The 15624-nt window shown below is 40.8% G+C and overlaps 1 protein-coding gene across 3 annotated transcripts in view; it reads right to left on the reverse strand.

The window, feature by feature from the left end:
* THOC2 (THO complex subunit 2) overlaps positions 1–1296 on the reverse strand; it is a 55820-nt gene extending 54524 nt beyond the window's left edge. For all 3 annotated transcript variants that reach the window (XR_012662760.1, XM_075107166.1, XM_075107165.1), the window contains exon 1: positions 1091–1296. Coding sequence is in view for 2 of the 3 variants with exons in the window: in XM_075107166.1 (XP_074963267.1) it covers positions 1091–1281 (191 nt within the window). In the remaining variant the exon portion in view is untranslated. The remainder of the gene's footprint in view (positions 1–1090) is intronic.
* Between the last annotated feature and the right edge of the window lie 14328 nt (positions 1297–15624).

Raw genomic sequence — 15624 nt, forward strand, 5'->3', positions numbered from 1 at the left:
GGCTATTGAAGGGGGGCCCTTCACTACAAAATGGAGGGCCTGGGGAGAATGGTGTTTTGTGCAGGGTACCTCTATATTGTCTATTCTTTACCCCACTACCTTTCTCTTCATGCACAGGGAGAATCATTACCATAGCTACACAGCCTTTTAAAATAGACAAACAAATGAAAATAACAAAACGAGTTAATATCAAGAAGCATTTCTCCAAGTGATCCCGCAAACACCCATATTTGAAACTATAGGGTTTTCTAGTTACAACAAAAACCAGCAGCACATGGAAGAATTAAAATAAGGGTATTTAAAAACATGCAGTTAGTACACGGGACACCCTTGTCCAAGCTAATATGGTAACATGAAATGGACAACCTGGTGAATAACCCCCTGAACAGACGTATTCCTAAAACACAGCAGGCAGCAGAGTTAGTGAACCTGCCAAGATAAGATTGCTTAAAACAGATACACAGAAAGCCCTGAAAAGGAAAGCTCCTAGCACACCTGGATTGATTTGGGAAGCTGCAACGAGACCCCTCAGCACATAAAGGTTACCCTGTAGAATGAATAGGAACGACTAGCTAATCCTACCGTGCCTGAATCAAAAAATACAGCGCTAGTCACCTCGGAACAGGCAGAAAAGCGGGAACGGCGGCTGAGGCCTCTGCCAGAAAGGTCGACATCGCGGAGCCAGCGAAGGAAGAACGCTTCAGGCTCCATGTTACCCCGGGGGGGCGGCTAAAGAGGAGCCCGAAACCCGATAAACCTGGCCCAAAGGCAGGAAGGGGGCGCTCGGGGCGCGAGCGACGGAGAGCTAGGCCCAGCTACCGGCGACGAGTTTCGGCGGAGGTCGTTAGAAACCGACAAAGGAGGCCGAGCCGGGGCGAAGCGCGGCCGGGGCTCTCTGCCCGAGCGGCGCTCCGTCCCCGAGCGCCAGCAGCAAGGACGCAGCCCCGAGCGGCGCCCTCCCCGCCCGCTCCCACCTCTCCGCCGGCTCCCCCACCCCCCTCGAACGGTGAGGCCCAGGCCCCCGCTCCCTCCCGCGGGCCGGCGGCCTGCAGCCACCCATCGCCTCGCCGCGCCGAGACCCCGCACTCACAACTCGTTCTTGCCCCCTTTCTCCCAGTTCTTTATCCACTCGGCGGGGAGCAGCGCCGCCATCTTCCCCGTGTGGCGCCGAGAGCCCGGATGGTGGAGCCGCGGGCCCGGGTCAGAGGGGACGCAACGGCCCGCCAGGAACGACGGGAGGCGGACGCGCCGTACCCTGGGAGACGGCGCGCGCTGTTCCATCGCGCCTGCGCGTTACCGCCCGCTAGTCCCGCCCTCCCGCAGCGCCGTTAGGCCAGGCCTGTGGCCCCCGGTAGGCCCGGACTTAGCGCCCCCCCCCCCCCCCTTCCTCCTCCGAGCTGGTAGTGCCCCACAGGCCGTCCCGAGTCACGGCCGGCCGGCCGCCACCCCCAGGACTGCCCCCGCAGCACGTCGGCCCGAACGGGGTCAGCCCAGCCCGCGGTTAAATTCCTGTGGGTCGGGGAGCCTCTTGGTGACTGGTAACGGGAGGTTGGGCAGAGAGCCGGGTGCGAGCTCCCCACGCAGTGCGCTTCGCCAAAGCTGTGAAAATACGGCAAGCTAAGGATTTTCACAAATGTAGATTATAAAAACATAGCTCAGGAAACACCGAGAGAGCTTGAGCATGTTAGAATCATAGAATGGTTTGGGTTGGAAGGGACCTTCAGAGACTATCTAGTCCAACCCCGTTGCGGTGAGCAGGGACATCTTCAACCACATCGGGTTGCTCAGAGCCCCGTCCAACCTGACCTGGAATGTTTCCAGGGATGGGGCATCTACCACCTCTCTGGGGAGCCCGTTCCAGCACTTCACCACCCTCATTGTAAAATATGTCTTCCTTATATCCAGTCTAAATCTACCCTACTTTAGTTTAAAACCATTACCCCTTGTCCTGTCACAACAGGCCTTACTAAAGGGATTGCCTCCATTCTTCCTATAGTCCCCTTTAAGTACTAAAAGCACAATACGATCTCCCCGCATCCTTCTACAGGCTGAACAACCCCAGCTCTCTCAGGCTGTGTTCATAGGAGAGGTGCTCCAGCCCTCGGACCGTTTTTGTAGCCCTCCTCTGGACCAGCTGCAACAGGTCCATGTCCTTCTTGTGCTGAGGGCTCCACAGCTGGACGCAGCACCCCAGGTGGGGTCTCACCAGAGCAGAGCAGAGGGGCAGAATCGCCTCCCTCGCCCTGCTGGCCACGCTGCTTTTGATGCAGCCCAGGATAGGGTTGGCTGCCTGGGCTGCAAGCACACGTTGTTGGCTCATGTCCAGCTTTTCATGTGTTGGATGTGTTCAATGCGTATGTAACATGAAACATCCTTCATGATTTATATTTCAATCTGTTACAAGAATGTTGACAGTTAAGAGCAGTTCAAAACCATTGGGTTACTTTTCAAATATTGAGCTCACACTTCAGAACCCAGCATCACCATCTGAAAACAGCAAGAGTTTTTCTTTTTTTAAGAAAAGCAGATTCTGTATGAGAATAAAGCTCTGCTCTTTCCCAAACCCCTGTGGTGCTTTGCACAGCTCTTCCCCAAAAAACACTGCAAAACTGTCAGCTGTGTGTAAGTCCATGGCTGGAGAGACTCCATTTAAGGATGAGAGTTAACAGGGCACACAAGCAGACAGTGCACCCATGTCCTCTGTTGATCCACCACCCCTCTAATAAAGCAAAGCTGAAAACTCATAAACTCGTTTTGGATGTTGCCCTCCATGTAAGCAACTTCTTCCTCTAATTCACGGTGGCCCAAAGCAAAGCAGTGTATAAGTGGCGTGTAGCTTCGTACAGACATAAGAGCAACCGCTGCACAAGCAGCAGAGGCAACGTTAGACTAACTGACCAGCAGAGCTAACACACCGAAGTAAAATTTAGAGAAGAGAATTTAAGAGGAAAAAATATGGTATGATTTTCAGATCATCGTGCACCTGAAGGTCATGTGGCCCTCAACTAGTCCTTCAGGGTATTTTATTTGTTCACAGAATCATAGAATGTCCAGAGTTGGAAGGGACCTGCAAGGATCATCAAGTCCAACTCCTATCCCTGCACAGGACAACACCGAAATTCACACCATATGTCCAAGTGCTTCTTGAATATCCTCAGTTACTCAAGTTCTGCATATTTGGAAGACGTTAAGCAAAACAGTGCGTGGCATGGGGGTGCACACACAGGTGTTCAGTTGTTCTAAATATCTGGAAGAGGGGAAAATACAGCCTTAGTTGTTCAACATTCGGAGACCCCTGACCATGATGATGAACTACCCCAGCAACCCCTTGTGAATCATGTTGCAAGATAAAGAGGTTTTTTCTTTCAAAGTAAAAAGCAGATTGTCTTCATATTTTGTCACCGCATTTTAACCCATAAATTATCAAATTAGTTTTTCAACTGCAATGTAGGTAATATTTTGAAAAAACATTTTTTATTACCCCCTGACAAGTTAGTCTTATTTTAATAAATAATTTATTAAATTCATTAAGTTAGTAGCTTTAGTAAATTCAGTAAATTCTTGTAATAAAAATAGTAAAAAAAGGTTTTATGTAAAAAATTGTTATGAAATATCTAAACTGTCTCTATATTTTAACCCTTCTTGGACATTTTTAACACTGTCACACTAATGTAACACCTCTGTGAGGTAATTTTTTAAGAAATATGATACCGTATTGAACCTTAAACCTGCAAGTATGCATTTCTTTAACTGATTATATCACAAATTTGGAGTATCAGTGATACATTGTACCATGTTTGAAACTTGATCTTTTTGCAGATGGTATATCCTCTTGATTATGGATATAAACACTTACAACAAACAATTATATGGATATCTTCTTCTGATTATCATCCCTCGTACACGTGCCCATTTTATTACATGTTGTTCATCTCTGGAAGTCTCTCCAAGCTGTTCCTAATTTCCTCCAGCTGCTAATCAGGATATACGAGTTAAGAAATAACTTCATTTGGTCAGGCAGCACATGCTTTTAGTCTTTCCAGAAATTCCTCTTGCCTGTCAAGAAGTCTTTATTTCATCTGCCTCCTCAGTCTCGTACAAGCTTCCTCCTCTATTGAAGTGTAAATCATTTCACTGAAGAAAATTGGTAATTTGAAATAAATAAATTAAAAAAAAAGATGAGGCCTAAGCGCACTTGACCTGTTTCAGTGCTAGCACTGCTGCGGTTTCTCTGCTGCATACTCTATTCTCCATGTTTAACAGAAACATACCGCTTGAAAGCACTTTGCGTAGAAGTGTTGTTCTACTTTGAAAATAGCCCTGATCTGAAAGTCTTTAGAATTTCAGCAAATCCGTATAACCGCTGACTGAGAGAGGGAATAGCTTTGGTTTAATTATTATTCACAGCCAGTCCTCGTGCAAGCTGTATGCTATACAGAATGCTGTTGTTCTTGATCTGTATGTACAACACCTACTACAAAGGGACCCATTACAGCCCTTAAACTCTGCAGTAACACAAGTAATAAAGGAGACAGATTCTCTGCCTCCAGTACTTAGATTTTAAATTAGACACAAACTGCATTTCAGGCATAGGTATGCAATGTGATAAAAGATAAGCTCAGTTCACAAGTGCCTAATATGTTTATGATGGGTTATTTTTTAAAGTTTCATGAGATAAATATATTTTTAAAAAATATGCGAATGATAAGAAGCACAGAATTGCAAGCCTAAGGAATAACATGAGAAGGTATTACAAGAGACTGCAATAGCTGTATTTAGAAGATAAGCCTAAGATACGCATAAACAGAAAACAAGAAGCTAGCAAAAGGTTAGGGACAAGGATTTATGTAGGTGCAGAGCTATACAAGGTCTGAATGTGAACGTGTGAAATTTTGCCTTCACGATGAGGATGAAAAGGCAGTTGTGGAGAAATACGGAAGATTAAAGCCATCAAGTCATTGCAGGACCAAAAGGTTAGATCCTGCGTGTATTCAAGGAAAGTAAACCACTTCTCTTGTGAAGTAGGTTGGTAACAGACTGGAACAGGCTGAAGGTAAAGGGAGCTATTACATGCAATGTGGAAATATATGTGACAGAAACAACTTGAAAAACTAATTAAGCACAGCCTAATAATAATAATACCTATAAAATCTATGAGAAGCATGTACTTTTGCTTGCCATGTTTCTTGCTAGAAGATAACCACTTCAATATGAAGGTCATTGCTTATGAGTTCTAAGTGTAGGAAAAGTAATTTCGGGTCAATATAGCAACTTCATGTTTCTTTTCCTTATAACACAGGGATGTTTGTCTCTTCATGTGCTAACGCACACGCCATGACGGTAGTGTCATAACCATGAACTGCAAAACTCCAGCTTCATTTTGTAGTTCAAAAATGGAACAAGCTAGCAGAGACGAAGTATTGTAAACTGAAATATGGGCTTACATAATCTAATTTAGTTTTGAAGTGGAAAAGTTACTCAGTTGTAGAAAAGGGACAAATGTTTAGTGTTGTACCTTCTGGCAAAATACTGACTGCTTCTGCAAGTACTTAGATCCGTTGACCGCCATTGAGAGCAATTTCCCTAAAAATAGTCTTCTTTCTCTCTTGGCCATAGCTACGAACTTCTTTTTAAAGATCCTGTATGGGTTTTTTTAAACGTTGACTTCATACCATGCCAATACAGCGCAATGCCAATTTTTACTGTTTCAACTTCTGTGGATTTTTGTAGCAAAAGCCTGTGGTCTGGGTCTGTGACAGCAGCAGAGTGCCATGTAGCCCAAATAAAGAAGTACTGTTCTATAGCATTCACATTTGAGTTAGCAACCGTGATAATTAATGACACGAGATCAGATTTTCAAAAGTGTCAAAGATGCAGTTGGGACCATAATAAGATGCCTGACTCCCATGGCTTTCAGTGGGTCTCAGAACTACCCAATTTCGGTATGTTTATCTCACAGGCTGCAGCTTTAAACATACAAATATATTTGGATATCTGAATCTTAGAATATACGCACTTAAAATATCATTAAAGTGTGATACAGCTTTTAAAGGATGAGAGTTTTAAGTGGTTTCGTGGTTTCTAAAGCTTCACAAAGTGAATGTCACTGAAAGGAATTTTAGAAAACCTGTAAGTGTTGTAGATCCACCATTCAACAGTGACTCAGTAAAAGAGTATTTTGTTATTGTAAGGGTTGGGCTATTAATTAAATAGCTTATTAAATACTTACGTAATTATGGAATAATTAGGCCTGGGATTAAAGTACAGTCAATTATTGTCAAACAGTTTTACCAAGTCAGCATTACTACATTTTCTATATTGCCTCAACATTTCATTTGTGCCAACTAAATGGCATAGTGAAATTGTGGTGAATGGTACAACTTTTACAGTAAATGAAATGCTGTGGGCGCTGATACGCTGCAATTCTTTTGTGTGGTATATACTCTGTAAGTTATTTACAATCTGTTTAGAGGCTATTCTTGTGAACATTTATGCTGGTGAGTAATTTTACCTGCTAAGACTTGCACAGACTAGACATGAGTAAAGTTTATCTCTTATATAAAGGTTTGCAAAGTCATGTCCCAATATATTACATTTTTTTCGTATGTAACAATATTGATTTGTAGCTCAGAATTTTTTACCATTTTCAACACATTGCTATGCTGTGTTTCAAATTATTCTTTTCAGATTTTTAATACAAATAATTAAGAACACTAAATAAGCATAGGCAGTGAAACAGTTTTCTTATAAGTCTGCATCAGGTGAAGTCTTTCTCAGAAATTATCATCAAACAAAGGACTATATATTTCCAATTTCATACGTAGAACTACAGCATAACAAAAAAGGAATGAAAAGCATATATAAAAGTATAACTCCGAGGGAAATATGCTTGGGTATTAAAGATATATTTTTTCTAGGCTCAATTTGCTTGCCATTTTCCCATTAACTTTACTGACACAGTTCAAGATAGCTACGAGGGAGGAAAAAAACAGATATAGATATTTATAAAGGACCTAAATGAAGTTACTTAGCACTTGGCTAAAATGTATTTTAGATACATTTTAGAAATTCTCTTGCAGATAGTTTAGCTACTACACATTTCCTATTAGTTATTATATATAAAAATATATGTATTTCTATATGCCATTTACATTTTTATGGCTTTTACAGTCACAGAATCATAGAATACTTTTAGGCTGGAAGGGACATCTGGTGGCCACCTGCTCCAAAGCCCTGCTTGAGGCAGGGCCTAAAACGTCCAGTCAGGTTGCTCAGCCCCTTATCTCACAGAGCTGTGAATATTTTCAAGGAGGTGATTGCACTGTCCCAGTGTTTGAGCACTGAAGAGTTTTTTCCTTGAATCAAACTGGAATTTTCATTGCTGTAACCTGTGTCTACTCTGAAAAGAGCCTGATTCCACAGTATTTCTATAGGACTATAGAAAGCACTTTGTGATAAGATTTATATAAAATATGCTCTGCTTAGTAAAGATGCATGATATATAACCTCTAAAACATAGACCCTCGTACTTTTTAGTAAGTTAATACAGGCAAAGCAAAATATTTTGAAAATAAGTATGTACCAATTCCCCTTCAGATTAATATATTATTGACAGAGAGTAGTCTTCACTCCTAGGCTATAAACTCATACTTAATTTTGTCTTATCCTTGCTTATGTGGTGGGCATCTCTCTTAGCGCTACCAGGTGTTAGCAGAATTGTGAGAAATTCCTGGGTTAAAAAGAAAGGTCTATATTTTAGTTCTGTGAAACAGCCTTTATAGTTTATTCTCCATCTTTTCATGAGGCTTTTGTGTGCTAGAAAATGTATCATGGGCATCCTAAGATTCCTATAAATGAGTCAGAGACCCTTGTTAAAAGCTAGGATGGCTTTTTGTTTCCTTCTGTTATTTATAGAGGTTGACATTTACCCTTCTAAATATTGGGATAAAATACAATTTTGAAAAGAAGGAAAACTGATGATGACTGCAAAGGCACGGTATGTCACACTAGTCTTAAGCCACCTACTGTGCTTCCTGCCTGAATAAAGAAGCAATCCAAATGTTTTGTCCCAAGTACATTAAGGAAAATGCCTGTGTTGGGCACTATGGTAACAGCTGGATAGCAGTAGGAAATCATTTAGCTTAACAGCAAATAGAAGGTTTTCAACAGCGTAGTATATTATCCAGCAAATACAGAGTTAGGGAAAAAAAATAGTGTTAATTTAATCTGATAAAAATGTATTTATTCCCGGTTTTCTAAATAAATACAGACACCAGTTAGGAGAATTGGAAATGTACAAAAGCAGAAGAAATAAAATGTCCAACAGCTCATTTCCTCTGTGTTAACCCACTCCATGAATTCGTGTGACAAGGCACAACTTTATTATCTGCTCTTTGTTTTGCATAGACATTTAAGAATGACTGTTTGCAATAAAATATCCTTTATTATGTAGCTTTTATATCATGACCATGCAAGAATTAATTGCTCTAAATCCTTGATTTTTTTTTAATCAGTCATTGTTCTTGTTCTTTTTCTGGGGAACTTTCCTAAATTCTCATGCAGAAGCTAAAGGGTACAAAGAAGGCATGCTTCCACCTTTTCCAGATGATTTCCATTTGGTTAATGCTGTTTAGGCAAGTGAGAAACCTAAAGATTATCTAGTACCCCCTTTTCCTGTTCAGCTGGGCAATTGAGAGGAGAAACATTCTCAGATAGTGATCATCAAACAGATCTTACAACCTTTGGGTTTTTTTCATAGCTAAACTCAGTGTCACTTCATTGTCCTCAGCTATAAAACGTAACAAATTTAATTAACATCAGTGGATGTGAAGGAACATGCTCCTTGGGAAAGGTTTGCTTGTTTTCAGCTCACAGAAACCAGGGTTATTTCAGTAAGAGTTGCTTGTTGTTTGCCTTTCTTACCCACTTTCCAGCACAGGCAAGAGCCAGCTGTAGATTTAGGTTCCATTTCCAAACCCTGTTGGCCTGGAAGTCTTCTGTTCAAGGTGTTTGAACAGCTGCATTCATCTTCTTGATTTGATGGTTCTGTGAATGTTCATGCACCTGTTGGTGAAGAATGGAAGGCAGAAAGACTAATTAAGCTCTTCCACACAATGCCTGTGAAGAAAGGGCTTTGTTTGTTAAAAATAGTGCTGGGAGCAATATGAAAACTGTGTTTGGTAGGCAGCAGACCAGTTATTTGCTTGACAATATATTTCACTCTACTTCAATGTGTATTTCTTTCTGATCAGAGTGTATAGCTCCAAAGAGTGCTGTTTAGTTTCTGATTAGCATGAACAAGGAAAGACAAAAAGACCCCCAAAAAACCCTGGTTCAGCAATGGCTTTGAATAATGGATAAATCTACAAATACAGGGAAAAAGAGAATTGTTTCTTTAATCACAGTATCACCAAATGGCAAAATGGTAGTGCATGAGTGGGGATCTGCAAGTTAGTTACTGCTGGGATTTGTCTGAAGGATGGAGACGAGCTGTTCTAAGGGGCTTTGCTCCCAGCCTGTGCATGGACCATTCCTGTTTGCTTGCTCAGAAGAACGAAGGCACAATGAAATACTGATACATGAATTAAGAAACATCTTGTTCTCCAGTACATACACCTTCCTAGCAAGTGCCATATCAAGGTCAGTTATTGGAATCTCAAGATAATAGTATGTAAAGTGTGAGAATATGGAAAAAACCAGTAATTTTGCATGTTTTGTAACCTGAGCAGTAACAGTATCATTGGCAATGCAGTTTAGAGTCTTGCAGCATTACCTGAGTCCACTAATGCAGAAAGGCAGAGTGCAACTCGTAAAGCAGGTATTCCTGAACTCACAGCTCATCACTCACTCGTTTGTCTAAGGATATTCTTCAGGATGGGCCAGTATCATTACAGCTCTTGGATTACATACATCCCACAGAAAATGGTATTTGACTTAGGCACTCTGCTGACAAAATCCCTTTGCTAACTTCAGCCCATAATTAGCTGGCAGTCATGCATACGAAGGGTCTGGCCTAGCAGCTCCGTGCCAGGCGCTGTTCAGCAGTGGGGGAGCCAGGCAGCCCATGCTGGTGCCCAAGCAGCTCTGCAGCACGCGCTTACAGTTTGTGCTCCTGCCCCTCTCCTCTGGGATGTGTCCAGAGAAGCTCCAGATGACTGAAGCATTTGCACAGGGTTGGCTGGGTGCTGGTGATGCAGGAAGCGTAGGGAGCCAAAGTTTGCAAACAGTCACTGCTTCTCCATGGGGTGGGCAGTAACTGCAGCTTGCCAGAGCTGATTAGCGTGGCTGTTATTGAAGTCTGCAGGTGCTTACCCCATGGCATATGTGAAAAAAAAAAAAAGTTTGAACACCATAGGTACCTCGTGCTACTTTATTGTGAGAGGTAAGGGTATTAGTGCATTGCGAGAATATGAAGGTTTGAAGGTAAAACCTAGATTTCATGGGTTAAACTCTCATCAACATGGTCCAAACCCTTGTCTGGGTTGTGTACCCCAGATACCAGGTATATTAAAATGAAAGTGTGTGTGGCTCATGACAATCATGTAAGAGAAAACCTGAACCCCCACCAAAACTTGGGGTTTGCAGGAGTCAAAGAAGCTATTTCTGAAACTGTCAGTCCTGATTCCTCGTTCTTGATCCCAAACTGGGAAGCAGTCTGGTGGCACTTTGTCCATTGTTCTCTGTTCTGCTGCTTCTCCTTCTGGTACTTCGATTCTGAGTGAGTCCAAAGTCAGAATATGCCTGATCAAATACACCTGCCTTTGACATGTGAGGAATGTCTTTTTTACCTTCTACTTAAGCAGCAATATAAGGAAGAAGTTTATACTGAGAACATTTAAGAACTACAGAAGAGTTTCCCCAGCTAAGATTTGGGTGGTCATCCTGAGTGTACCCTATATATAATAATTCTCAGACATCATCAATGGGGTGTGGGGAAAATGAATGACCAAAGTGATCAGTTAAGAGGGACATGTTTGTTAACCATATCACTCCTCTTCACTCCTCGCTGCCTCTTTGCTCCCATCAAGATAACATGTGGAAGCATACAGGGAATAGGCAAGCCTTGCTTTGAACTTGGCGTTTTTCTACTTATTTTACCACTGACTTATACAGTACCTGTGTGCCGGCACTAATATTCCATCACAAAGGAATTATGAATAGAAAAACATGTATGTCATCATATGCCACATGCTAGCTAAATCCAAAGTCCCGCCTCTAGATAATTATTTCTTGCATTAATCAGTTCAAACAGAACTAAAATAAATCACTAGTTGAATGTTTACCATTTTCCTCTTTATTTGGCATTTGTTTGCTTGCCTGCTCAGCAAGTTGTGAAAGAAAGTAAACACTCTGTGTATGTCCTGGATTTGACACTACATGCAAGTGAACTTAGAAGTAGTTTCAGCTAGCAGTATACCAAGACATCAAAAGAAGACTGAGTTTAATGCTTAAATGCTAACTTTTCCACAGTACTTATATTATTGGATTCAGTACTGCTGCCATTATTTGATGCTTTTAATTTTAATGAGAACGGATTTTACTGCCTTGTCTGATCAGCAATGGATTTGGGAGTTACAGGAAAGTTTGTCCTGCCTAAGATTTCATCGCTGAGATTGAAAAGGCTCGTCCTGTTTTTAAACTTTTCCTATTTCTGTACTATGATGATATCTCTAATTATCTCTAGCTTCCCTTTGGACTTTTCCACTGCCTTCACCAAAATGTAGTGAGAATGATGACTATCATCTGCTTGCCATGAAAGGAAATGAAGAATGTGCTGTAATAGTAAGTGCTGTGGGTAAAGGGAATGGGTGTCATACTCTTTTGGAAAAGAGAATCAGATTTGATCTTCTGTGGACTGGCATACAAATGCAAGGCTTTCCTACTCCCATCAAACAGCAGCATCTCTTCTTCCAATGGTAGCAAGAACATTGCATGTAATTCAAGGGAAAAGCGCAGCTTTCAGGCATCTGTTACTTGTCAGTTAGTCAATTTTCTATTGTCATATTGATGAGAAGATGTTCCTAGTTAAGGCACTGTTTTGTCATTTTTCTGCATTTGATTTTCTTTCTGTGCTGCAGATCTGAAATTCCAGCTCTGGATTGCATAGCTTTTTTCACTCCATTCATTAACCTGATAGTAACGGACTGATTAATGATTCAATGAGATTAATAGGAAATAAGAAATTACATTATTTCTTATGGAATATATGAAGAAACACAGGTTCCCATATGAACCTCTGTAACTCATGACTTATTGACTAAACAGTTTGTCTCAAAGAACTGTTTGCTAACTCCAGTTTATCTGACTCAAACAGCTTGGAACTGATTGAAATTTTTAACACAACTGTGTAATGAAAGATTCAAAGAGATTATACTTTTGGTATGATCTGATTTTTCAGTTTTATATGATTTGTTATATTTTTGAGTTATAGACTCATAAAATAATTCAGGTTGGAAAGGATCTCAGGAGGCAATCTAATCCAGCCTCCTGCAGGGTCAGCCATGAGGTCAGATCAAGTCACCGGGGGCTTTACCCATTCTGGTCATGAAGCCCTCCAAGGATGGGGACTGCTTGATTGTCCTCATGGTTGAAAAGCTTTTGCTTATACCTGCTCAGAACCACTTGCTTCCATTTATGCACATTGTCCCTTGCCCTTCCACCACACACCATTGTGAAAAGCCTGCCTCCATCTTCTTGGTAGCCCCCTTGTAAGTACAGGAAGGTTGCTGTTAGGTCCCCCAAAGTCATATGTTCTCCAGGCTGAACCCTTGGCCACCCCTGACCATCCTGGTGGTCCAGGAGTGCTGATCTTGCCGTGGCTGATCAAGGTTTTTCTTGTGCTGAGGTTCCTAAAACTGGATGCAGTGTTCTAGTTGTGGTCTAAGGAGCACTGAGTGAAGGGGAATAATGACTCCCCTTGCCCAGCAGGTCCTGTGCTCCTGTTCATACCATCCACTGTGCTACTGGCCGCCTTTGCTGCCAGGGCATGCTGCTGGTTCATGTCTACCAAGATCCCCAGGTCCTTTTCCGCAGAGCTGCTCCCCAGGCAGGCGGTCCCCAGTGGTTATCATTGCAAGAGGTTATTCCTTTCCAGATGCAGGAGTTTGCATTTGTCCTTGTTGAATTTCATGAAGTTTTCTATAATTTAATTAAAATTCCCCACATTACTCCAAAAATACGTATTCAAAGATTTGGAATAGTACTTTAAAAAGACATTTTTCTTTAATTGTATACATATTTTAGTAGAAGGTACGTTAAATTAATCTCAAAAATGTTACCAGCTCCTCCCCCAGAAGGACATTAAAAGATTATCTTTGCATGAAACAATTTGAATTATTTGGCAATTGTCCAAGCTACTAAATGTTCATGTTTCAGAAAAGAAACCCAAAAAAACCCAAAACAAACTCCCAAAAAACCCCAAGCAGGAGGATATTGAAATTTTTTTCACTTAGCAGAAAATCCCCCAAAATCCACCTATTGGACTTCCCTTAGTCAGACATAGCAGTGGTTGGAAGGTCCCCTTTATGCCTCCAAGTATTGCCCCTTCATTAAGCAAATGTGCCTTTTCAAATGAGCTGCAGCCAAAACCACCATTCCCAGACACTTCGGATTCATGAGCTGACTTGTGCTTATTTTTTAAATGACATTTTTAATGAAGAACAGCAGTTTAAATCAACCCTATATAATAATATATAAGGTAAGTTACTTCCTAGAGTAGAAGAAACTAATATGATTCCAGCATGCTGTGCAGTACTGGGCTTGGGAGATCAGTGTGTAAACTATCACCATGTATGCTATATAGCATCTACTTTCCAAGCTAACTGGCTTGTTTCTTTACTTATTCATAGCATAAATTACATGCGCTGAAAAAAATACAATGCGGCACATCATGCAGGGACTCAGCACTACAGAATCCATGTTGTGCACATGCATATGTACACTTCTACACAGTAAGATGATTCTCTATATCCATTGATTATAATTTAATGAAGCATGTAAATCAGATTGAGAGAGGCATTTATCTGACTAAGGTTTCTTTTAATCTCTGTAAAATTTCAGTTCTTGAGTTTTTTCTATTTATCTGAGAACAAAATATAAGGCTAAGGCAAAGCTACTCGAAGTACAGAATGACTCTGTGGTCAGCTAAGGTCCGTAATGTAGTGGCTACAAGTCCTTCCACAAAAACGCAGACAGGAAAGCTCAGCGAGGCTATATCTGTATGAAGCCAGCAGACTAAATTTTTTGTTTAATACAGACTACTCAATAAATTTCAATAAATCACAGAATCAATTCTAGTAATAATTTTGTTCATTCCGTTTCAAATGAAAGAGGGAATACAGCAAATACCAACATTTGTCTACATGTGTTGACAAAGGTATTGCCTGAAATTTTCTTCAAAGTCTAATTACTCTCTGCAGCTCAGGTACCACCATTGAACAATTCTATCTGCAATCAAAAGTACTTTGAAGTAACACAATTAGTTTTAATGCTGTTGGGTCACCAAAGGCATCGTGTCGGCTTTACAGTACGACTGTACTCTATGGCTTATGGCTGCCATTGACTGATTCAGAACTTTGTTCAAACAACTTTTAGTAGGTTAAACTCAACAGAAAACAAAGAACTACCTTTCTTAGGAGATAAATGTTTTATGAATGTTACTGTCCATATTGAAGTTTTTTTCTTTTCCATAATGTTTTCTTCTCTCTTAGTTCTTCTAGGTATTGGTGCTAGAGCTTTTGGGTTTGTTTTACTAAAATTTTCAATTTAGACAGAAAAACCTGTAAGTGGGTCACTGTAAAAACACCTTGTGACCTCTAAAAACAATCTGCTTCATTTGGAAAAGTTTCAGAACTTTGACAGAGCAATGGCCTTTGTGAAAATAATTGCTAATGAATGTATTAATAATGTGGTATGACAAGGATTGAAAAGATTAAATATTCATGTTCACATTGCAGTGTTAAGGTACAGACCTCTTACTGTGTCGTATTATAACAAAGACCCTTAAATGAATGATCTTGCTTTGAACTGATGTGAAGTGAGTTTAGATTGATGTGACTTTCACTACTGCAGTAGAGCTATTTCTCAGTGAAACACGTACAGTTGTCATATTGGCACTTTTAGGCAACAAATTTTTTTCTGGCTCACACAAATATTGCCCGTAATGCTCAAGCCTTTTACATTTGTTTTTTCTGTTAGGGAAACAGAGAATACCAATGAAAAAGAAAAATTGTATGTGCATACATTACAGAAGAGACAGAGAGATTTAGACTGAGAGGTGAGTTTTAAAATTTCAGTCAGTTTTGTGTCTACAATGATTTGTTTCCATAACACATTTCTTGAGGCCATCTCTGCTCACATTAAAGAACATCCCTGAAATACTTAAATAATATTTTTGTAGTATTTCCCTGAAAAATGCTCTGCATTTTCAGTACAGTTTTCTTGTTTAGAAATTACTCCTCTTCTTGTTTTTACTCTATACAGATACCTTGAAGATTTCAAATTGAGAGAAATGCCAAACCCCTGTGAAATTGTCCCATGCATTACCAGTGAGGGACTGGAAAAGTTATTTATTTTCATGAAGGAGTAAAGGCCATAGTGACCTCACCAGATGCCAGAAGTATGGAA

This window comes from Phalacrocorax aristotelis, chromosome 11 (assembly GCF_949628215.1).
Source record: "Phalacrocorax aristotelis chromosome 11, bGulAri2.1, whole genome shotgun sequence".
Lineage (NCBI taxonomy): Eukaryota > Metazoa > Chordata > Aves > Suliformes > Phalacrocoracidae > Phalacrocorax > Phalacrocorax aristotelis.